Source organism: Mesocricetus auratus, unplaced genomic scaffold (assembly GCF_017639785.1).
Source record: "Mesocricetus auratus isolate SY011 unplaced genomic scaffold, BCM_Maur_2.0 Super-Scaffold_100019, whole genome shotgun sequence".
Taxonomy (NCBI): domain Eukaryota; kingdom Metazoa; phylum Chordata; class Mammalia; order Rodentia; family Cricetidae; genus Mesocricetus; species Mesocricetus auratus.
Genome location: NW_024429200.1, coordinates 11,930,502 through 11,956,365, shown reverse-complemented (window position 1 = coordinate 11,956,365; position 25,864 = coordinate 11,930,502). Strand labels below are relative to the sequence as shown.

General features: G+C 43.3%; 1 protein-coding gene across 2 annotated transcripts in view; it reads right to left on the bottom strand.

Moving 5' to 3' along the window:
- Positions 1 to 17,059, bottom strand: part of Tnpo3 (transportin 3) — a 70,528-nt gene extending 53,469 nt beyond the window's left edge. The window contains exons 1-2 of one of the 2 annotated variants that reach the window (XM_005078085.4): positions 16,568 to 17,059; positions 8,716 to 8,873 (exon numbers count right to left, since the gene is read on the bottom strand). Coding sequence is in view for 1 of the 2 variants with exons in the window: in XM_005078083.4 (XP_005078140.1) it covers positions 16,568 to 16,687 (120 nt within the window). In the remaining variant the exon portion in view is untranslated. The remainder of the gene's footprint in view (positions 1 to 8,715; positions 8,874 to 16,567) is intronic. The other variant, XM_005078083.4, reaches the window with a different exon arrangement.
- Positions 17,060 to 25,864: the final 8,805 nt, after the last annotated feature.

The following is a 25,864-nucleotide window of genomic DNA, read 5'->3' as shown; positions in this document are numbered from 1 at the left end:
TTCTAGTTTTTCACTTGTTTTCCACTTCTGCCTCCTATCTCTTGTGTGTGTCTATCCTGTGAACCAGGATGCCCTTGGAGAGCAATGCAGTGCACGTGCCGATAAAAACGATGGGCAGCCTGCCTGCAAACATGGCATTCACTCACCGGCCCATTCCACCCATCAGGAGCAAGCACTCAAGAGTCAGAGGGACCTGACAGGGGCTTTGCAGGACGGACCTCAGGGGAACACGCATAAACTTCCTTTCCAAAGTCTTTGTATGTCATTATTTCTGCCATAATGAATCCCTTTTCAGAATCTGTAAATCTTTCCTGCAGCCCGAGGAGCCTTCATGGCTTTCCAGATGGAAAGCACCGCACACCCAACCTTAATGATCTTTGGCAAAGCACTCTGTGTCCTGCTTTCCTGCTTCCAGCGACTTGTATTTCTCCTCAGCACTCAGTTTTTGCAACTTGAGTTTCGAGGCTCCACTAAAAGGAATGACCATGGCAACTGGGTCATGCTTATCTTTAACTCTTTACCCTTTATTAATCATTTGTTTTTCTTTTCAACATAGTCTTTTTCATAAAAATTTACCAGGTGGACCATTGGCTTTGAAGTAAAAAATGAGTGTTTATTCAACACTTCAATCTCTCTGTCATTCCAAACATTCCCTGTGTAGCCTTGGCTAGCTAGCATTGAACTCAAGAGATGTGCCTGCCACTGCCTGAGTGCTGGGATTAAGGTGTGTGCCACCACTGCCTCTAGACCTTCAGTTTTTATCACCTCCTCTCACAACCACCTTTCCTGGATTATCCATAATGGGCCCAATCATTTCCCCATCTTTCAGCAGAAGCCCTTCACGTATTATTTCTGCATCTCAAGTGGGATATACATTTCCTTCAGCATGCATATCATCATCATCTTCAAAAGCATGTTAGGCCGGGCGGTGGTGGCGCACGCCTTTAATCCCAGCACTCGGGAGGCAGAGGCAGGCGGATCTTTGTGCGTTCAGGGCCAGGCTGGACCGATAGCCTCCGAAACAATACAGAGAAACCCTGTCTCGTAAAAACCAAAAAAAAAAAAAAAAAAAAAAAAAAAAAAAGCATGTTAGATAAATCCCATTACAGGCACTAAGAGGAGATAAAAAAGGCATTCACCAAGCCCTGCCCATTGTGAGCTCCTTTCACAAGGCCAGCAATATCCACCACATTTAGGAAAGCAGGAATCTTTGTTTGCTGGTTTATGATACTGGCAAAGTGGAACCTTTCATATGGCACAGGAACTCTACTCTCATTGGTGGAGATGGCACAAAATGGGAAGTTTTCTGCTGAAGTCTGACTACTGGTTAACATACTAAAAAAGTAGGCTTCCCAACATCTGGCAATCCAACAATACCCACTTTCAGTGAGGTTGCAAATCTCCCAATGATTGGGTGTGGTTGAATTCCATCTCTTCTCTATTTCAGGGCATGCTGAGGGTAGACGATTGCATGGGGTCCCAGGATGCAAACTGATGTCACTGACAGCTGGAGGTAGCAAGGAAGGTGAGCTGTTTTTTGCTTTTGTGAACCCAAGACTCACTCTGTAGCCCAAGCTGACCTTGAACTCATGGAAATCCATCTGTCTTAGTCTCTCAAATACTGGGGTAAGGGGCATGAACCACTGTGTCTGGCTTAATTATCTATATATCTGATTTAAATATCTTTACCTCTTTGAACGTAGAGATTTAAAAAAAATAAGGAAAGAAGAGGCAGGAGAAATGGCTCAGTAGCTAAAAGCACTGACTGCTCTTCCAGAGGACCTGGAATTAATTCCTAGCACCCACACTGAAGCTCACAATTGTCTGTGCTCCGGTCTCAGGGGAATCTGATGCCTTCAAGCAAAACACCCATACACATATAAAAATAAGCAAAATGAAGAGAACTAAATCAAAACAAATTAAGTTGCCTTGAGCAAACTGGTTAACTTGTGAACAGGAATGCAAATTGGAAAACATAAAAGGCAAAGAGATTTATTTTTCCAGAACCTGTAATACTGGCATTTGTTTTGTTGTTTGTTTTCAATATGCTTTGGATACCAGGTATGGTGGTACATGCCTATAATACTAATGCTTGAGAGAGAGACTGAGGCAAGAGAATAGAACATTCAAGATGACCTGACAACCCAGTAAGACCTTGTATCAAAATGAAATTTAAAAAAGAGAAGAGTAAATGACCTGAGATCATTCTCCAGAATCCACAACAAGACAGAGAGAATTGGCCTTACAAAGTTGTCATCTGGTTTCCACACATGCAATGTGATATACACCTACATTCACATTACACACACACACACACACACACACACACACACACACACACACACACACTAAATTAAAAAAGAGAGAGAGAGAGAGATCAAGAGAGCCTCAGCCTTACTATCCAGGAAACACAGGAGCTTTCCTACATTCTGTAAATTGTCTTGCACCAAGCAGAAAACAAACTCCAAGAAGCCAGAAAGTAATAAGGATCTCGCTGTGAGATTCTTTTTGTAAATTAGGTTACAAAAAGTAGTGAGACTTGAACAACACACAATGGTTACTTTTATGTCCTATACACACCTGACATTATTTCCTAGCATTTATCCAGTGTTAAATTTGTTTTTGTTTTTGTTTTTTTTTCGAGACAGTGTTTCTTTGTATTGTTTTGGAGGCTGTCCTGGAACTCACTCTGTAGACCATGCTGGCCTCCAACTCACAGAGATCCGCCTGCCTCTGCGAGTGTTGGAATTAAAGGTGTGCGCCACCAACGCCCGGCTTATCCAGTGTTAGATTTTATTATAACAGACTAATGTACCAATTTCCTAGCCCAAAAAAAAAAAAAAGAGAAGCTGAAGAACTTTAGCCAATTCAAAAGATGAAGGAACTGAATTAAGAAAACTAAGATTTGAAATTCAAATTCAAATCCAGGGCCCAGTAATAATGAATGGTTCAGCAAGTAGAGGTTTGCAAGCAGCCTTACAACTGGAGTTTGAACCCAGACCCCACAAGGTAGCAAGGGAGAAATGGCTCTGAGAGTCAACTCTGACCTCCACATGAAGTTACGCTCATTCACACACCACATAAACACACACATACTGTCTCATACCCCCCAACACTGAAAAACATAAAACTAGAATTCAGAAGTAGCCAAGGAGGAGATACCCTGACAAACAGTCTGAATACTCAGTGTGAGCCTGGCAGAGATGAAGAAACCGGGAATGTGTGCAGCTACCCAGCTTCAACCCTGCAGGCAGGAAGAAGAGGCAGGCGGGTCTCTGTGACTCCAGTTCCAGGACAGCCAGGGCTGCTGCACAGAGACCCTGTCTCAAAAAACAAAACACAAACAAAAGGTGATACGGAATAATAGCATGATGGCTCAAGGGTAAAGGGCTTGCCACACACACAAGCCTGATGACCTCAGTTCAGTCCCCAGACCCATGATGGAGAACTGACTCCTAAAGGCAGTGTGTACGTAAGTACATAGACAGACAGACAGACAGACAGACAGACAGACAGACAGACAGACACACACACACACACACACACACACACACACACACACACACACACACAAAGTCTTGGTGAATTTAAAAAGACGGACATCACACAAAGGTTGGTGGCTCATGCCTGCAATCCCAGCAATGAATAGAGAGGTTGACACAGAGGACTGTTGCAAGTTCAAGTGCAGACAGTGCTAGATACTAGATAGGAAAGCCTTCATTTGTTAGTTTTTGAAAAAACTTAAGATCAGGAGCAAATCTCTATTCAGTATAGTACTATAAATTCTGGTCAGCACAATTAAGCAAGAAAAAGAAATAAAAGTTATCCAAAATGGAAGACTAAAATGATGTTTGCTGGAGGATGGCATGACCTTACATTAGAAAACCCTCAAAGTCCTTCATGTGCATGGACAAAGAGTAGACTTAGCTAGGGATTTAGTTCAGGTAGTAGAACTGAATGTGGTCCTCAATGCTTGAAAAAATATGTATGGTAGTACATGTCTAGAATCTCAGGAGTTTTAGACCAGCCTGAACTACACAAGACCCTGCCTCAAAATTTCCCACCACCACCAAAAAAAGATGTGGAGTAAACAGAAGAAAATCATCTTGGAAGAAAGCATGGCAGTATTTCCAGTTATCAGGGAGGCTAGAGTAGTCTGCTTAAGCCCAGGGATTGTAGGTCAGCTAGAACACATTAAAAAAAAAAATAGAGCTAGAAATCTGTGACTGACCAAATTAGGGAAGTCTTCATATTAGAATCTACAATCATATTAATAATAAACTTCTTGAGAATGACAACAGTTTTTAAGAATGTTTCAGTTCTTACAAGACATACATCACAATGTTTAAGGAGTGTAACAATAAAGTCTGGAGTTTTTCTCCACAAGGGACAGAGTGAAGAGGACAAATCAAAGGGTGCAGATTTCTTTTAGGGTAAAAAAAGTATTTCAAAATCAATTGTGACGATACAGGCACAACTCTATAAATATACTAAAACTGGTGCACTGTGATTAGCTGTGTGTGAATTTCATCAACTTTTAAAAAAAGGTAAAAGTAACTATAATAAGTATGAATATGTTAAGAATAATAGAATGACCTGTCTTGATGTCACTGATTACTTAAAAGGTATACAAAGTAAAAAACAACAACATTGTATTATCATTCAAGACTGCACAGTGCTGGGTGGTGGTGGCGGCGGTGCACGCCTTTAATCCCAGCACTCAGGAGGCAGAGGCAGGAGGATCTCTGTGAGTTCGAGACCAGCCTGGTCTATAAGAGCTGGTTCCAGGACAGCCTCCAAAGCCACAAAGCAATCCTGTCTCGGGAAAAACAAAAAACAACCAAACAAAAGACTTCACAGTACTTTTTTTTGGTTTTATGAGACAGGGTTTCTCTGTATTGTTTTGGAGGCTGTCAGTCCAGCCCGGCCTCGAACTCACAGATATCTGCCTGCCTCTGCCTCCCGAGTGCTGGGATTAAAGGTGTGTGCCACCACCACCTGGCTAATTATCTTTTTTTTAGTTAAAAGAAATTAAACTTTATATGCAGAAAATGGATGAGACTTCAAGTCACAACTTCTACACAAGTTACTATGTTAATACATGCACAGTATAAAAACTTCAGAATTTTTCCAGATAGTCTATTAAAAATGCCACTATGAGGGATGAGGATCCACCTCAGTGGTAGAGTAAAACACAAAGCCCAATCACAAGGTTCAATCTTTACCCCCCAAAAAACCTAACATACAACAATCAACTAATCACAAAGGGGCCAAGTTAGTAAGAGCCTGAGAATACAGTGCATCCTGAGATTAAAAGTGTCCCAACTACACCCAGCTTCTATACTTCCTAGGCTTCCCAAACATGTAACACATGCTTTCTAGGTAAGCAAGACACTTAACTACATAAGATAACTATCGAAGCAGTTTAAAATGTGTAAAGACAGAAAGTGCAACAAAGCAAGCCAATCAGCTCTTTACAGAAACTGAGAAGTCTTTTCAGTATGGTGTATGTGTGCCCATGACCTCAAGTGCACGGTGCTAGGGTGCCTATGTGGGAGCCAAAGACTTCAGGTGCAGGTCTCCACCTTCCATGTTGAAATAGGGCTTACTGCTCACAGTGCAGGCCGGGCCCACAAGCTTTGGGAAATTTTGTCTTCACTTCCCATGACGTCACAGGAGTTCAATGACTGCAGAAGCACACTACTCCTCCCACATTTATGTGGGTTCTGGGGAATCCAAACTTAGGTCCTCACTCTTGAGGGCAGGCACTCTACCCATTGAGCTTTCTCCCAGCTAAGAAATACCTCTGTTCTCATCTGTAGCATCACACAGGCTTTGCTGAAACGGGACCTGAATTGTGATTTTTAGTGATGAGAATTTTGATGCAGCTCATTTAGGAGGACGCTTGCCAAGCATGAATGAGAGAGACCCTGGTTTCCAACACTATGGCAAAAGCTAGGGGTGGTGCACACCTGTACTAGGGTAATCTTAGCACTCAGGATAGATGCAGAAGGAACAGAAGTTGAAGGATATCCTTGGCTACATAGTGAGTTTGAGGCCAGCCTAGACTACATGAAACCCTCTGAGATGGTTATTCTTCTTTGTCAACTTGAGATTTAGAAACACCACGGAAACAAATCTCTGTGCATGCCCATGAGGAATTACCTAGAGTAGGTTGATGGAGTGGGAAGACAAACCTAAATGTGAGCGGTATCTAACACCCCATGGGCTATGATCCTAAATGTGAGTAGTATCTATCACCCCATGGGCTATGATCCTAAATGGGAATGGTTCTATCACCCCATGGGCTATGATCCTAAATGTGAGCAGTATCTATCACCCCATGGGCTATGATCCTAAATGTGAACGGTACCTATCACCCCATGGGCTATGATCCTAAATATGAGCAGTACCTATCATCCCATGGGCTATGATCCTAAATGTGAACGGTACCTATCATCCCATGGGCTATGATCCTAAATATGAGCGGTACCTATCATCCCATGGGCTATGATCCTAAATGTGAGCGGTATCTATCACCCCATGGGCTATGATCCTAAATGTGAGCAGTACCTATCATCCCATGGGCTATGTATGACCCTGGACTGGAGAGAAAGAAAGCAAGTTAAACAGAAGTATAGATCTCTGCTTCCTGACTGTGGACACAACACAACCAGCTGCCTCCTGCTTCTGCTAGGCTACTGTTTCTGTGTTCCCTGGAACTATAAGCCAAAACAAACCCTTTCTTCCTTAAATTGCTTTGTCAGGTATTTTGTTATAGCAAGATAACTAATAAGCCCTGGCTCAGAAATAAAAAAGGGAAATTTGCATCTAATATTGTGTGATCTGGATGGAGGTTATAGCTTAGAACTGAAATGCTGCCGCCCCTCCCCCAGCTCACTTGCTGAAGTCAGCAATCCAATCCATCAACGTTTAGAGGTGGCATCACTGGTAGGTGACTAGCCCACAAATGAATTATAACTTAATGTTGGGGCCGTCAAGATGATATGTAAAGGAGCTTACTCCAAGCCTGACAACCTGAGTTTGGTCCCTAAGACCAGCATGGTGGAAACAGAAGCAACTCCTCTGACCTCTATACATATGGCATACATGTGCCCCGACCTCACACAAAATAAACAACATCATTTTAGGAGGTGGTGCCCAGCTGAAGGAAGTAGGAGGGCAATTGTGCATACTTGAAGGGTACACTTAGTCCTAAGCCCCACTTTGCTTTTCGCTGTTTCCCAGTGACATGTCATGAGCAGCTTTGCTTCACAAGCACTCCCTTGCATGACACTCTGCCTCATCACAAGCTAAGGACCACAGAGGTATCCAACCACGCACTGAAAACTCTGAAATCATGAACCAAAATAAATTGGGACTTTTTTGTTTATCTCAAGTATTTGTCACAGTAATGGTATAAAACTGACTTAGGAAAAAGGGATTTGCTCTTTAATTAAACTACAGAGAACAGCTATACACATTTCCCAGAACAAGGATATGAGTAAATGAACTTAGGGGGGAAAAAACTCCCAAATTACTCCTGTAAAAATATGCAGAGCTACTTGGGAGGCAGAGCAGGGAGATCTCTCGAGGCCAGTCTGATATACAGAGCGAGTTCCAGGACAGCTAGGGCAGTAGAGAAACTGTCTCTAAAAATTAACATCAACAACAACAAAAAAAGCAGAGCAGAACCAAAAGAAAAGAACTATTTTCTAATTCCAAGCACCTTTTTACTTAATTTTAAGACACAGAAAGTGTCTCACTTTGTAGCCCAGGTCTAAGGCTCATGACCATCTTCCCTGCCTTAGGTTGCTAAATGCTGGGATTTCAGGTGTGAGCCACCACGCCCATCAAGTCTTTTAAGTCTTAAAGGTGCCTTGTACACTACTCCACTGTACCTCTCCTTCCTAAAATTAATTAAGGAAGGTGGATCTTGGTAAGTTCCAGGACAGCCAGGGCTACATGGAGAAACCCTATCTCAAAAAACTAAAAGGAAAGGGGGGGGTTGAGACTGTAGCTCAGTAGTAAAGTGCTTGCCTATCATGCATGAGGTCCTAAGTTCAATCCCCAGTGCTGGAGGGTGGGGTAGATATTGGGGATATAGCTCAGTTGTAGAGCATTTGCCTAACATGTGTGTGAGGTCTGGAGTTCAAACTCAGCATCTGGGTCTGGAAAGGTGGCTCAGAGGTTAAGAGCACTGACTATTCTTCCAGAAGTCCGGAGTTCAATTCCCAAAAACCCTCTCTCCCTAAAAATCCCCTACTCATAATAATCATGCCAATACTAAATATTAAGAAGCAGTAATTTATAATTTCTTTTTTTGTTCTGCATTCTAGGGGCTGGGAGGGGTTAGAACCTGTTGCTTTAAAAAAGTTTTTTGTTTGTTTTGGTTTTTGGTTGTTAGAGACAGGGTTTCTCTGTGGCTTTGGAGGCTGTCCTGGAACCAGCTCTTGTAGACCAGGCTGGTCTCGAACTCACAGAGATCCTCCTGCCTCTGCCTCCTGAGTGCTGGCTGGGATTAAAGGCGTGCGCCACCAATGCCTGGCTGCTTTAAAACAGTAACAACGTATCTTGTTTGGTCACTAAGCCAACCAAGTTCTAAACGCATGGATGCTAGTGCACATTGCTCACCACTCCTGCTGCTAAGCTGCAGAAAGAAAGCGTAAAGGAGGATAAAGAGGACTCTTTACAAGGAGAGAATAAAGCACTTACACTTCAAGGACTTTCTAGCCACATATCCAGGTGCTACCCACTGAAATCCAGGCTTGGACTAAGCTCCACATTCTCAAAGGGCCATCTCAACCGAAGCCTGGGGCTCAGAGTCAGCAGGAGGAAGCTGCAGCTCCCACTAGCAGCACATTTCAAAGAGACTGCAACAAGAGAACATGTTCCATTTAAGGGCTAGTTCCAATCTCCCTCTTCACACAGCAGCAGCAGCACAGATCTTTCCATCAGTCTTTTCTTTCAAAGGGTATTTCCATGACTCTGTGATGAATATGGGCAGGCTATGGCCCAGCAATCCTTTCACTAGCATACCTCAAGTCCTTCATTATACTTCACAGCATATCTGCAAAGTACTTGCCTCTCTTCTTTAATGATGCACTGTTGTTCCAGGACTCATTGGTATACCAACAGCTCTAAAACTGCCAAATCAACCAAAATCACTCAGCAGGCCTCAACAATACAAGCACACAACCAACAGGAACCAAAAGAGTCATTAGCTGCCAAGATTCAGACTCAAATCAGGGCTGCTAATTAATCCAGCACAAAAACAACTTAAACAGAATTACTTGAAATCCTTCAGAGAACCCAACAGTTCTGACAAACAGAAATGAGTTTCTGGAAATAAGATATTCAATGAGACATGAAAAGTAACATAAAAGTATCTGGCTGTTGCATTTTATTAACCAATCAATGAATGATAGATTTATTACAAGAGAGTTGCTAGGAATATAGACCAGATAGTCTTAAGTAATCTTAACTTCCTGTAGCTATTAAGCTTATCAGAGCTGGGGTTAGAGAGAGGCTCAACAATTAAGAGCACTTGCTGCTCTTCAGAGAATGTCAAGGTAGAGGAAACCATTTGTCTAAAGCATAGTCCAGGTAATAGGGCTTCCTGAAGGCAAAAAACATAGAAACCTATTTACTTTCATTCCTGCCACCTAAGTTAATTTATAATTCAAATATCTAATGAAATTTTAAAATTTTCATATTTTTATTTATGTTTACATGTGTGTGTGCCATGACACCTGAGTGAAGATCAGAGGTCAACTTGTGGGAGTCAGTTTCTCCTTCATTTAGATTAGGTTCCAGGGATTGAAGTCAGGTCATCAGGCTTGACAGCAGGCACATCTCATTACAGAATGGGTTTTTCAATTTATTTTTGTTTGCTTTTGAGATAGAATTCCATTGTAGCCCCCAGTATCTGGAACTCACAACAGAGCCAAGGAAGACTTTGAGCTTCTTTCAGAACTTCTTGCCTCCATATACCAATGATGTTACTACGGCATGCCCCACTGCACCTGGTCTCCAGAGGCCAGTCTCCTCCCTCCCCCTTTTCCCATTCTTTCTCCTAATAAAACCACCCCTCCATGTGAGCTCTGTTGCATGGTGTCTTTCTCTCTCCAGATGCTTTTTTTAACTACAACACCAAGAGCAGGTGGGCCAGAAATAAATGAATAGTACCAGAAAACAGACAATTAAACCACAAACACTATGAGCCTCTAATACTCCAAAGCCGTGTCTACCCTGTCCAATTAATGTAATGGACTTATTTAAACTTGCATTCCACTTTAATTAAATAGCCATGCTTTGCTAATGGCTTACATATGGAATGATGCAGGTAGATTAGTGAAATCTTGGGTAGCCTTTCCTCTTTATTGTTTATTTACATACTCAGTCTCTTCCAAAAAGAAGCATACAATATTCATTCCTATATTCATTAGGCTAACTGACCCTCAGAAGGTGTATACCGTTTTTTATTTCTAAAAAGGCTTCCTTTCAAAATCAAGTTACGTTTTAAAGGCCACTTGACTAGAGGATACACACAATATAAGCACAAAAATAAATACGCTAAATTAGTAACTACAACTGCTAGAACAAGCCAAAGGTCTAGGTATTAGAACTGATCGGAAGAATCAAAGAATTTCAGGTGGCTCCCTTTGTGTGGCTTTGGGAAGCCATCATCCATACTGGTGAAGACTTTCCAGGGCCGGGCGTTGGTGGCGCACGCCTTTAATCCCAGCACTCGGGAGGCAGAGGCAGGCGGATCTCTGTGAGTTCAGACCAGCCTGGACTACCAAGCGAGTTCCAGGACAGCCTCCAAAGCCACAGAGAAACCCTGTCTCGAAAAACCAAAAAAAAAAAAAAAAAAAAAAAAGACTTTCCAGGGCAGCTGATTTGGGGTCATCCATTACTCTACAAGGAAATCAAGGAAGAGGAAGCCTAAGTAACGTGGAGAGTTATATACTTAGTAAGTGATGAAACTGGAACATCATCTAGATTATCTGTCTCTGATCTGGTACCTGCTCATTATGAGAAGAATCCTGGAAGAAACACAGTGGGCTAGCAAAGGAAAATGAACCAGCCATTGACCTAATGAAAAAGTCTGTGTTTGACTGTGCAGGTGACAAGCACAGGTGCTACACCATGTAAGCAGAAAGACTTGCTTCTTACTATTTTGCCTCCTAAATAAAGTTCCAGAAAGGAAAAGCACTAGAAAACCAGAAGCTGATAGCCATTGTCCATAACCTTTCTGACATGCCATGCAAGAAAATTTCCATTGACAAGTGAGAAATCATACACAAAAATAACTGAGTCCATTAAAGCATGACTTCATTTCAATTTTTTAAAAATATGCTTTTCATTGTATCTTTTCAGTTTCCAGGTAAGACTATAGAAGCTGTCTTTTTCATTTGTTTGTTTTTGTTTTGGGACAGAATTTTTCTGCAGCCCTGGCTGTCATGGAACTCTCTATAGACGAGGCTGGCCTTGAACTCACGAACTCACAGGGCTCTACCTGCCTCCACCTCCAGAGTGCTAGGATTAGTCTCTCTGGCATGTTTAAGATGGGGTCTCATGCCCAGCTGGCTTCAAACGCAGTATGTAGCTGTCTTCTTGTCTCCACTCCCACATAGTTAGCATGATAGGCATGTCCCACCATGTCTGGTTATGCAGAGCTATGGATCAAATCCACAGCTTCATGCATACTAGACAAGCAAGCACTCTACTTACCCCAACCCTGAACTATACCTTCTAGGTAACTTCTAGACTATCTATGTAAAAGAACTTAAAACAAGTAAGCAGCACAATTACTAGCCCTAGAAAAAGACAGTCTTTGTTCCCCAGAGCTTTCTAAATTATCTACTAATTTTGTGTACACACTGGAGATGACCAAAGGAAATACTAAGTGTTCAGAATGTGCCAAGCTGCTAACACATAAGGATTCCTTAAGATCTGATTAAAACATAACTTAGTTTCTTTTAAGATATCTAGGAGTTGTCAGTGATATCTGCTTACCAGAGAATGTAACTATGGCTGCAGTGTCCCAAGAATTTTGGTGAAAAGTCTGTAAAGGTTCTTCAGAAAACAGCTGTTTTAGCTGGACTTGATAGAACACACCTGTAACCCCAGCATTTGTCCAGCAGAGGCAGGACAAGGAGTTGCAGGGGTTTCAAGGCCATCCTGGGCTACAATAGACAAAAAAAGAAGCAAAACTCCACATGATAAAGAAAAACGGAAACAGATAACACCAAAACTGTAGAAACTCTTCAGAGTGGGGTGTTTCAAGACCGGGTTTCTCTGTATAGCCCTGGCTGTCCTAGAACACATTCGGTAGACAAGGCTGGTCTCGGAATCATAGAAATCAGCCTGCCTCGTCGGGGACTCACAAACTATCTTAATAGACAGACCTAAAAACACTAAAATCTGCCTGGGGACAGGATGAGCTCAAATGGAGAAAGCCAAAAACGAAGAATTTTGTGGCTCAGAATTATAAACACCAAGTACAACTAAAGGCAGCACCCAGCTCTGTATAAGCAGTAGTGATACCCCTAGATTTTCTCCTTGACTCTGAGCAGTTGGGACACTGGTAGCCTAGTTTATAATCCCCAGGCAGAAGACTAGAGGACTCTGCTAAAAGTAAAAGTGGCCCAGGAAAGAAATGGGCAACACGAGGACAATAAGAGATATGATGGGCAGCAGCCCATTCTGAAGCTGAGGCAGAAGAAACTCAAGTTCAGGACTAGCCTTGGCCACAAAGTAAGCTCTAGGCCAATCTGGGCTATGTAGCAAGACCCTGTCCCAACTACCACTCCCCCACACTTCCCTATTTTCCCTACAAGCGGGTGGGGAAAAGTTAAGATGAGTGCAATAGCACACTCACTCTAACTCTAATAGTTAGGAAACACAGATGGGAGGATCAAGAATCCAGAGACAACCTGGCTACAACATGAAACTCTGCCCAACCCCCCCCCCAAAGGGGGGCAGAAACTAGAAACTATTCCTCAGTCAAGGAAAGACTTACCTTAAAAAAATTCTGTTTGAACCCTAGAACTCACAATAAAAATAAATAAATAAAAATAGCTGGGTGGTGGTGGCCCATGCCTTTATTCCCAGCACTCAGGAGGCAGAAGCAGGCAGATCTCTGTCTATAAGAACTAGTTCAGGACAGGCTCCAAAGCCACAGAGAAAGACTGCCTCAAAAAAACCAGATAGACAGACAGACAGATATAGATTTAAAAAAAAAAAAGCCAGGCACCAGTTTGTAATCCCAGCATGGGGGAGGTAGGGTTCAGGGGTCAACCATTCTAGCGACAATTGGTAAGTTTTATGCCAGTAAGACTTTCTCTCAAAGGAGATGGACATCAGTTCCTGAAATGACACTCAAGTTTGACCTCTGGCCTCCATCTGCATGCACTCACATGCACCTTGTCACACGCAGACATGCACACATAAGAGAAATGGAAGGACAATAAAAGAGGTTTAAGGTACCTTTCCTAATTAACCACCAAATGAAGGGATAATCCAAGGAAAACTTGTGAAACCCAGGAATCAGTAGACCCAGCACAAGAAGGAGGGAATTCCCTTGGACAGTAGTGGGGCTGGCTATCCCTGGACAGTAACTAGGTATCAGAACCAAGAGAGGTTCTGTAAACAAAAGGTTATCAGAAAGAGAAAAGAAACAAAAAACCCTTACCTGTGTTCAAAACTTTATAAGACTGAATGGCTGATTAGAACTCCTGATCATAGTAAGTTAGACTGTTACAAATACAGAGCCAAATTATTTTGGGCTATTTTTAGCTCCCTCAATAGCCTCATTGCCCTCTGACCTTTAAGGTGTGTTCTTAGCAGACCACTAACTTCTACCAAACCAAAGGCTAAAAATGTCATCAGGTAGCAAGCATCTGAAGTCTATAGTAGAGCCAATTGTGGTGGTACATGCCTTTAAGCCCAGCACTGGGGAGGTAAAGGCAGGCAGATTTCTATGAGTTCAAGGCCAACTGGTATACATAGCAAATTCCATGCAAGTCAAAGCTACACAGCAAGACAATGTCTCAAAACAAAACTACAGAAACCCCTACAGAACAAACAAACAAAAATTATAGCAGTTTCTGTTTCTTTCCTATAACCTGTTCATCCAATGCCCAATATATTCTGTAAATTCTTTGACTTTCCTTGTTATTTAATTTGTGTGTGTGTGAGAGAGAGAAAGTATGCATACAGAGGGGAACATCAGATCCCCTGAAGCTTGAGTATAGCCAGTTGTGAGTTGCCAGACAGGTGCTGGGAAGGGAACAATGATCCCTAGAACAGTAGACCAACCTGGTCTACAAGAGCTAGTTCCAGGACAGCCTCCAAAGCCACAGAGAAATCCTGTCTCGAAAAACAAAACAAGCCAGGCTTTAGTGGCGCACACCTTTAATCCCAGCGCTTGGGAGACAGAGGCAGGAGGATATCTGTGAGTTCAAGGCCAGCCTGGTCTACAGAGCCGAGTTCCAGGGCAGTCTCCAAAACAATATAGGGAAACCCTGTCTTGGAAAAAAGGGGGAAAAAAAAGAAAAGCAAAGCAAACCAAAACAAAAAATTTATAGTAAAACTTTTTAACTTTGAAAAAAAACTAAAACTGCTGAAGATTTCAAAATAATAAAAACTCAAACATAGGGTTACTTGAAATTCTTGAGCCAGGAAACAGTAAATAATGGGTTGTGCTCAGAAGATTGTCTGGGTGAATAAGTGATTCGGAGGTTACCTGAAGAAAGCAAAGGAATCAAGATGATGCTCAAGTCAGGAGAAATGAAATGGCTTAGCCCGCGGACATGTGCTGCCAAACCTGACAATCGGGATAGCTCTCTAGAATCCAGTGTGTCCACACACACATAAATAATTTAAATGCTGACGCTGCCTGAATGATGATGTGTAACTGTGCTAAGCATTTTCTCACCCTTTCCCTACTACCTTTTCTGCTCCAGTAGGCTGTCTTTTTTTCCTCTTTGAGACAGGGTCTCTCTACATAGCCCTGGCTGTCCTGGAGCTCATTATATAAACCAGAGCTGACCTTGAACTCAAGAGATCCTCCTGCCTCTGCCTCCTGAGTGCTGGGATTAAAGGCATGGGCCACCACACCTGGCAAAATCTCCCTTGACTTCTCAGGTGTAAACAAGGACTTGGGTCTCACATTTACACTCAATGATCAAAGTTAAAGTGGAAAACTTTTAAAAAATTATGTACTTGCATCCCAGGGGCTTATTTAACAGGAAAGAGAACTGTTAAATATTAGTTATGAGTTAGAGAAGGGAGAGCAAACAAAAATATGCTTGTGAGTATGAAATGCAAAAATAATGGGAGGGGAGGGAAGGAATAGGGATGGAGGCTGAACTGGATCCCAGCACCACACACACACCAGGGATGGAGGCTGAACTGGATCCCAGCACCACACACACCAGGGATGGAGGCTGAACTGGATCCCAGTATCACACACACAAAGGAAAATAAAGGATCTCAGTCAGTCAGTCTGTATGAGACTGCTCAGTTTTCAAGGAATTTCACAGTTCATAGACTAAAAACTACACACTGCCAGTAAATCAGCAGCTACACAAACTCATAAAGATAAAACACAGTAAATCAGGACGGTGGTGGCGAGGACCTTTAGTCCCAGCACTAGTGAGGCAGAAGCAGGAGGATCTCCGAGTTCGCGGGTCAGCCTGGTCTACAAAGTGAGTTCCCAGACAGCTAGGGCTACTCAGAGAAGCCCAGTCTCGAAAAATCAAAATAAATACATAAAACAGCAAAAGTGAGGGTGAAAATAAAGGGAGAAAAATGCAAAACGTGTGTCCAAAAAAATTAAATAGATGAACTAAAAAAATTAAACATGAGTAAATATAATAGATATAACATAAGCACTTCACTCATAAGTTACGATACCCATCTTACAAATAAAAACCTACAGGTGAAGGAAATAAAGTAAGTATCTAATATAAAACAAAACAACTACAAAGATTTCCTGAAACCGTAAAAAATATTATGCTGCACTCCAAAACAAGAGGGAAATTCATACGAACATGAATCTAAAAGCCTGAGAAATTTCGAGGATAACACGAGGAAAATCGGCAAGGAACACTGAGGTTGTTGTGGGTAAGGCTACCATCGAGAAGGAACTGCCAGATGCCATGCAAGCCTGGGACATGGGAGGTGAATGAAAAGCATCCTTACACGGGAGGTGGGGAAGCATTTGGGGCTGACTTTGGTTGAAGGAAGATAAAACAGAGAAGCACTACCTAAAAAGCAAAAGCGATGGTGGAACTTAAAAGGGGGGCCTAGATCCATGCCCCCAGCGAGAAGTACAGAGCTACAAATCGGGTTCTACGGGATAGCGGAAGGGCCAATTCGTGGCCGCTCAGTTAAAAGGCGGCATAGATGTGGCCGCTCAGCCCCACCCCACAACAGCAGCTCCTTCGGAAAGAGGCTCTCTCCCAAGGCCAAGCGGCCCGCTCAGGCTCTCGGCTCAACCCGAGATCCCACCCGGCCCCGGCCCCGCGGCGCAGAACGGCCTCTTGCCGCCCCTCACCGAACGTTGCAGCTCCCCAAGCCAAAACGAGGCGCGCTCCTTTCCGCTGGGGTCTGGGTCGTGGTAAAGCGCCTGCACTGCCTGGTACACGAGCTGCAGTGTTGGCTTGGCTCCTTCCATGGTGGCGGCGGCAGCGATGACAGCGACGACTCCGACACTTCTCCCGGGGCTTCCCTCTTGCTCCGCCTCTCACGCTTCCTCACTGTCTCGGCCACAGCCGCTCCCTGACTGGCGCCATCTCCTCCTTTCTGGCCGTTACCAGGGAAGGGGAGGGGGGAGTTCCTCGTGGAAGATGCCCCCTCGGAAACAGCGGATAGGTCGTCTCAGGTTCCTGGCTCCTTTCTGTCCTGTCTTTCTGCTAGAATTCAGGCTCTGGCGTCCGGACGCGGGCTCTTGCTTCCTCACGTCCCGCCTTGCTCTCAGAGGCCTATCTCCGCATGACACAAACCACGCTGCGAACCTGAGCAGAGCTTCACCAGACCGGAAGCAGCCGCCCGTACACTTTCCGCACACTTCCGTCTGGTGCACTACAAACTGCCTCCTTCCCGGCACGCCTCCTCTTGTTTCCCGCCTCCTCCCGGAAGTGACCCCGCCGGACCAGGAGAACTGAAGGGATGGGAATAGAAGGTAGTTAGCTAGGTCTTTAACGTCTTACTTGAGCTTTAAGAACCGCTTGTGTCAAGTCCCTGACCAAATCTTATCTCCTCGGCAGTGAGTCCAAAGTCTTTCCTCCCGTTTCCTACTTCGGCACCCCTCTCCAGGGAGCCCTTTCTGTCTCCTGTGGGCATTTAAGGAACACCATCAGTTCAACTGTCTGGAAGGTTCAACTATCTGTACTGTACTGCAGAGCCAAAGGTCACGTAACACGTGGCTCCTACTCTGATTCCTATTAGAATCAAACTAGCTACACTTAACCCAATTACTATTTTCACACCTGAATCATGTGCCATGCTGAACAAATCCAGCATGAGCCTCTCCTTTTTTTCTACTAAGATCGTAACATTCAAAAGGAATCTCTTGTTCTGTTTCAGGTTCTTATCCATCTGTCTCTAGGGTCATTAGCACATTGCGCGCATACCTTTAATCCCAGCATTCGTGAGGAAGAGGCAGGCAGATCTCTGTGAGTTCGAGGCCAGCCTGGTCTACAGAGCAAGTTCCAAAACAATACAGAGAAACCCTGTCTCGAAAAACAAAAACAAAAAATTAAAGGATTTAGTTTGCCCAAGGTCAGGAGGTTCTTAAATGAAAGTTGGAATTTGATTCCAGATCAGATTTGCTGCAAAGCCTTTAAAATAGTAGGACTTTGCACTCCTTTGTGGTAATGCACTTCTGAATTGTTATTGTCAAGAAATTTTAGCTGCCAAGATGTGAAACAATTTGCCAGCATTGATATGACTATTAGCAAAGAAAAGAAACTTAGTATTTCAGCTACCTGATTCATTCATTTATGAAGAAAACATTTTGTAAGGCCACCTTGGTCTCTACTCTCATTAACTTTACAGTAAAATTGCAAACAAACATACACAAACACAAGCAATTCAAGTAAAAATTCAACACAAGTAAAGAGTTGTATGACTGTCCTTAAACAAAAGGATGGTGGTTGTGGTGGCTGGAATAAGAACAGCTCCCATGGGCTCCTATATGTGAATGCTTAGTCACCAAAGAGTAGAACTCTTTCATAGGATTAGAAGGATTAGGGGTGTGGCCTTGTTAGAGGAAGTGTGTCTGTCACTAGGAGTGAGCTTTGAGGTTTTCAGAAGCCCACACAGTTTCTCTCTTCCTCTCTCTCTACCTGTGGAACAAGATGTAACTCTCAGCTACTGCTCCATTGCCGTGAGTACAGTCATGCTCCACCATGATGATAATGAGCTAGACCTCTGAAACTAAGCAAGCCCTCATTAAAATGCTTTCTTTTATAAGAGTTGCCTTGGCTGTGATGTCTTTTAACAGCAGTAGAATAGTGACTACAAGACAGTGGACTTCTGTCTCTGCCCATAAGTCTTAAATGTAAGCCTTAAAACTCTTGGATGAAGCCAAGTGGTGGTGGTGCACGCCTTTAATCCCAGCACTCGGGAGGCAGAAGCAGGAGGATCTCTGTGAGTTCTGAGGCCAGGCTGGCCCGACAGCTCCAAAACAATACAGAGAAACCCTGTCTCGTAAAAAACAAAACAAAACAAAACAAAAAAAACTCTTGGATGAAAACAGGTGTTTTTTCATGACCTTAAGTTATGCAATGGCTTCTTAGCTATGCTACCAAAACCAGTCAAAAAAAAAAAAAGGCAAAGCTCAAGGGTTGGACAGATGGCTCAGTGGTTAAGGACACTGGTTGCTCTTCCAGAGGACCTAGGTTCAATTCCTAGTACCCATATGGCAACCAACAACTGTCTGCAACTCCAGTTCCAGGGGATTTGACCTCTTCATACCAATACCAATAAAGCTTTTTGGTTTTTTGAGATAGGGTTTCTCTGTATAACTTTGGAGGCTGTCCTGGAACTAGCTCTTGTAGACCAGGCTGGTCTCAAACTCACAAAGATCCGCCTGCCTCCACCTCCCAAGTGCTGGGACTAAAGGCGTGCGCCATCACCGCCCGGGAAAGTTAGCTGAATTTGAAAAGAAATGAAAGGTTCATTACACTCCATGAAAACTAAAAAAATTAAGAATTGAAGAAATGGCTAGGCAGTAAAGAGCATGTATTGCCCTTTCAAATGATCTAAGTTTGTTTCTAACACCTGTAACTCTAATCCCAGGACCTTCCTCTGACCTCAAGCATCAGGCATGAACATGGTGCAGGCAAAAAACTAATAAAGTGAAAATAAGTAAGAGTTACTGAAACATGGGCTAGAAAGGTAGCTCAGTTGGTAGAGAACACTAGCATGAACAAAATTCTGGGTTTGATTGCCCACACCACAGAAAACAAAGTGTGGTGGTACACATGTGTAATTCCAGCCCTCTATAGTTAGAGACAAGAAGATCAGAAGTTCAAGATACTTAGTTAATTTGAGGCCAATCTAGAATTTATCAGATCCTGTCTTCAAAAAGAAAAAAAGAAATGAAACACTCTAGATTGAAGGGGCTGCAGTGATCACCTAAAAATATTTTAAACTAATAACAGGCTGACAGATGCATAAGAAAATAAAGTAAAAAGTATTATTCCAGGCAAAGGCAACCACTGTTAATGTCTGTAGGAAAAAGAGGAAAGTGTATTCAATAGAGTCTATAAACTGAGAGAAGTCTACACCAGCTGAAAAAAATCTTGATGTTTAGTAAAAACAACACTCCACACATTGTTGTGTCCTCAAGAGATTGTCTAACACATGGTAAGTGTGCAGAAACTGTTTTAACTGGCTGTCTTTTAGCTCCTTAGAGACTTCTCTTAAATCATTCCGGCTTGCAACCCTGAATGTCTTGGGCAAGGACAAAAATAATAAGCTGTTGCTGTAATCACGGTGAGGAGCAATAGTGGCCTAATGTAGGCATTAGAGATGGAGATGTAAACTAAACTTAGGAGAATGGATTTGGATGCGGTGGTAGCTGTGGTTACAGGATGTGGGGAGAAGAAGGAGCACTCAGCTTTCTGAAACATAAACCACAGAAACAGTTGATTTTACGGCAGTGGAGAAAGAGAATGTCAGGTATGTACTCCAGTCCCCTGAGGTGGTGTCATAGGGATAGTCATAAAGCCAAGTCTGTCCCAGGATGACACACATGACTTTCAATGAACCTCAAGTTAAATAGCAAGCTGAGCTTCCATGAGTGTCATGAGTTATGCCACAAACAGACTGACACACTTGTGTTTTTACACAATGTCAGATTGTACTAAACGTCAACAGACTTTGAGAATCATCAGCTTCATCACTGGCTACCCCTAATTTCACCCAGAGTTGTGGTCATGGCAATTGCAAAAGAATTGATTTCAGTCCAGTCTTAGTTACTAATATAAATTTCAATCCATACATCATTCTTCATACATTTATAAATAGGTACTAGAGAGCTCAGAGGGGTGAAGAGATTACAGAAAGTAAAGAGCCAACACAAAGAGTCAGTACGGATGTAAAGAGCCCCTGCAGGTAATCAAGTATTCTGTTAGTCAACCAATTCTGGAGCTGACAAGACAAAGGGACCACAGCATTGAAGTGGCCAAGTATCAGAAGTAGGGAGAAGTATTCTGAGGTGGGGACAATGAGTTTTCTTGGTGATGTCCAGAGCAGAGGCCATTAGTAGTATTCCTGTAACAGTGACAGGTCAACAAACTTGCTACAGTCTGAGGTATCTGTCCTTTCATGTGTCTTCAATGAAGTGGTTACATTGTCTCTTTGTCTGGTATGTCTGAGGGGTTAATTACCTAATAGCCTCAAGTAGACGGAGAAGTCTACATGGGAAAGTTGCCTTGATTGATAACAGTGGGAAGCTACTGATTGGGCGCTCTACATAGTAACCACTGGGGTCTACCACTCCTAGACTGCAAGGGAACTAAATTGCAGATGGACTTGTCCATCCTCTAAGTTTCCCCTTTTCCATCCTTTAAAAACCCAAGCTCCGTGCTGAGCAGTGGTGGCGCACATCTTTGATCCCAGCACTCGGGAGGCAGAGGCAGGTGGATCTCTGCGAGTTTGAAACCAGTCTGGTCTACAAGAACTACTTCCAGGACAGCCTCCAAAACTACGCAGAGAAACCCTGTCTCCAAAAACCAAAACAAAACAAAACAAAACAAAATCCCAAGCTCCACCCCCACGCCACCTATGCACAGTCTTACTTCCACAGACTGTAGCCCTTTAGTTGTCCTGATTAAAGAATAATTCTGCTTCTGGAGATGCCTGTCTTCCCTTTATTCCCACAGCTCCTCCATTGATTGCAATCCAACAGTGTCCAGGAAGTTTATAAGTAGTAGCTTACCAGCACTATAAGTCACCTATCTGTGCCATGTGACTGCTGTGGGGGAGTAGCTCTGAGCATAGCACCAATTTACCATCTCTTCCCCCCTTTTATTGAAAATGGGGGGTTGGTCTTTTTTACGTCTCACATACTATATCCTGATTACAGTTTCTCCTCCCTCTTCTCCCCTCCCATCTGTATACACCCCATTTCTGTCTCTCATTAGAAAACAAATGGGCCTCTAAGGGATACTAATAAAATATGATATTATGAAGTAAATAATAAGAAAAACAAAAACTAACACTTTGGGTTGGACAAGATAAACAAACGGAAGGAAAGGAGCCCAAGAGAAGGCACAAGAATTGGAGACCCGTGCTCTCACACTGATCTAGAAGCCAAGATATGTGCTCAAAGACTCAAAGACCCCAGCAGGCACTGTGCTTGCTTTCAGTCTCAGTGAGTCCCTGTGAACTTTGGTCCTGTTGTAACCCTGTTTTCTCAGTGTCCCGTTTCCTCTAACTCTTACATTTTGCCTCCTCATAATGTGCCAGATTTCCTGGATGTTTTGTGCCAGGAGTATTTTAGATTTAACAGTTTCTTTGACAAAGGTATCTGTTTCTTCTAAGTGTCTGAGATCCTCTCTTCCATTTATTATCTTCTGTTGGTAAATCTTGCCTGTGAGGCTCTAAATTTTTCATTTCCAATTTCCCTCAGATGTCCCCACCCTTATTAATTTCTACCTAATTCTGAAAGACTATCTCCAGATACAGTTGCATTAGAAACTAGGGTATCAAACAGATTAATGCAGAGATGGGGACTGCACACAATTCAGTCCATAGCATCTGCCAATCCAACACTGTCTTTAGAAAATTAGTAGACAATTTAAATAAAATTTGATTTAAAAGAGAAAATTAGTAGAAGACCTTTGTTCTTGCCCAAAAGAATCAGATAACACCAAACTGTAGGCACCCATCATAGGAAGAGGTCAGGCAAAGCCAGGCTGACCGTTGGCTCAGCAGTTAGGAGCACTGGTTGCTCTTTCAGAGGTCCCAGGTTCAATTCCCAGCACCCACATGGCACTCACAGTCCTCCACAACTCAGGAGATCTTCCATCTTCTAGCTTCCACATGCATTGTATGCAGACAGTATACAGATATATATTCTGGAAAACATGGGTATATATAACAAAGTTATCATATTGTTTTTAAATGGTGGTACAAGCCTTTAATCCCAGCACTTGGGAGGCAGAAGCAGGCAGATCTCTGTGAGCTCAAGGCCAGCCTGGTTTACAGGGTGAGTTCCAGAACAGGTCCCAAAAGCTAAAGAGAAACCTTGTCTCAAAAAAACAACAAAAAATCATATTAAAAACCAGTCTTGCTGGTGTGGTGGCACACCCTTAAATCTCAGCACTCCCCAGGCAGAGGCAAGAGGCTGAGTTTGAGGTCAGCCTGGTCTATGTAGTGAGTTCCAGGACAGCCGGGGCTACCTAGAGAATTCCTGTCTCAACAAAACAACAACAACCACAAAAACAAGCTGATTGCAACAAAAACAGAAATAAAACTGGAAGGCAAGGACCAGGGACGTAGCTCAATGGTAGAGTTCCTGCCTGGCATGCATGAGAACCTGGGTGCAATCCCCAGAACTACGTGATCCAGGCCTACTAGTGCAAGCCTGTAATCCTACCACTTGAGGGGTGAAGGCAGGAGGATCAGAAGTTCATGGTTACCTTCAGCTAGGTAGCATGTGTTCAAAGTTAAGCCAGACTATGTGAAAGCCTGTCTCAAAAAGAAGTTATTGAATAACAGCCGGGCGTTGGTGGCGCACGCCTTTAATCCCAGCACTCGGGAGGCAGAGGCAAGCAGATCTCTGTGAGTTCGAGGCCAGCCTGGTCTACAAGAGCCAGGACAGCCTCCAAAGCCACAGAGAAACCCTGTCTCAAAAAACCAAAAAAAAAAAAAAAGAAGTTATTGAATAACAATAAATTCACAAGACAGGTTACTTCATTGGTAGCAGTTTGACAAGTAGTTCAATGTCCCTTGATGGATGAACATTTGCAAATACAGGTTCTTTTATTCCAATCTTAATTACTAATGTTAACTCTCAGGTTACTCATTACATCCCACATGGTAATTACACACATATACTCCATACAAGTTACAGAGTGGCTACAGAAGAATTAAGAAGACCTCAGCAGAGTTTAAACAATCCAAAGATGCCTTTCTATAGACAGAGGCAGAGGGCTAACACAGATGCAAACAGTATGGGAGAGGAGGAGCATATAGGGACACATTTGTATTCTTTATGTTTATGTTCTATATTTAAGAGAACTTATTTTACGAGTACTTCATACTTTTAAAAACAGAGTCAGCATTATAAATTGCTAACTAGTTATACACTGCTAATGGTTTGCTTATTCTGACTAACCTTTAATCTTGATGTAATGTAGATGGCACCTGGTTGGGCCGAGAGGCGAGGTTTGCAAGACTCCCAACGTTGAGAGTATTTGACAGCTCTTCCCTGCAGAGAGATGATAGTGAGAGGAAACTGTGGCGATAATGAATGAAACACCCACACCGTGAAGCTCAGACTCAAGGCTGACCATCTGGCCACAGGAACAAGACTAAACTCAGGAATGGTTAGCGGTAGCATGAGTTCTAATAGGTCTTAATAATAAAAGCCCAGAATCAGATACAGGGGCAAATGCTCTAAGGTCAGAGAAGTAAAGGAGCCAGCCACAAGAGAGACCTTTTACCTCTACAGAATCCTCAGACCAAAAGGGCCATTCTGTCCTTAGACTGCCTGCTCAGACTGCTGCCTCAGACTGCCCTGAGCTCCTGGTCTCCTCCCGCCCTACATTCCTCTCTCTGCCCAGCTATATCCCTTCCTGTCTCCACCTCCTTAGTGCTGGGATTAAAGGCCTGTCACTCCATATGCTTGGATCACCTTTGTGTGAGCTCCGTTTCTCTTTTAAACTGCATCAATTTTGTGTAGCCCAGGGTGACCTTGAACTCACAGAGATCTGTCTGCCTCTGTCTCCCAAGTGCTGGGATTAAAGGTGTGCGCCACCACCGCCTGGCCTCTATGCCTGACTAGTGTGGCTAGCTTTGCACTCTGATCATCAGGCAGTCTTTATTTGTTAGAACATAGATGAAATATCACCACCGTTAGCTGTTTGTTCAAATTCCCCATAATGTATACCAGCTGGAAATGAGAAGGGGAAAGTGAATATTTGGGGATTTTGAACCCCTGTTTTACCAAACTCCAATCTTCTGTTAGATCACATAGTAGTTTGAAAGAAAATGGCCCTAAGGGGCGTGGCGCTATTAGGAGGCGTGTCTTTGTTGGAGTAGGTGTGGCCTGGCTGGAGGAAGTGTGTCCCTGTGGAGATGGGCTTTGAGGTCTCTGATGCACTGAAGTCACACCCATCGTCTCAGTTCACTTCCTGTTGCCTGCAAGATGTAGGACTCTGAGCTCCTTCTCCAGCACCGCGTCTGCCTCCCTGCTGCCATAATAGTGAACTAAACCTCTGAAACTTTAAGCTACCCAGTTAAATGTTTGCCTTCATAAGAACTGCTGCGGTCATAGTGTCTCTTCATAGCAATAAAAACTCCAAGTAAGACAGAACAGTCAATGCTCTTAATTTCTGAACCATCTCTCTAGCTCTCCCCTTGTTTTTTGAGACAATTGTATCTCAAGGGAATCTGGCGCTTGCCCAATAGGCTAGACTGGCTGGCCAGTAAACCCCAGGATGTTCCGTTTCGGCCTCCCCAGTGCTGAGTTATTAAGCGCACAATACCCTGCTTTTTACATGGGTCTGGAGACCAAACTCAGGTTCTCCTGTCTTCACGGTGTGATGACTTAAATAAGAATTGTCCTCATAGGCTCATATATTTGAATGCTTAGTCATTGGGAAGTAGCACTATTTGGAGGGATTCGCAGGTGTGTGTGGCCTTGTTGGAGGAAGTGTTACTGGGGGTGGGCCTTGAGGTTTCAGAAGCCCAAACCAAGCTCAGTGCTCTCTCTCCAGCTAATTCTCCAGCACTATCCTGCATGCTTCCCACCATGATCATAATGGACTAAGCCTCTGAAACTGTAAACAAGCCCCAAATGCTTTCTCTTATAAGAGTTGCCATGGTCATGAGGTCACTCCACAGGAATAGAACACTAACTAAGAAAAATGGCAAGCACTTTACCAAATACGCTATTTCTCTAGCCCTGGTATGGTTTTAGTGAGCTCACGTGTTTCTGTGTTCCAGTAGGCTTGGGTGCTGGGCAGGTGGTAGTTCATATTTGTTCAGTGAGATGCAGGATGGTTCTTTCTGCTTCTGCACTTGCACTCAAAATGGAATCGACGCCGCCTGTAAATTGGAGTCACTCAGGGCCCTCTCCCTAGCCTCCTCTCAAATCCATGGCTTCTTTATTTTA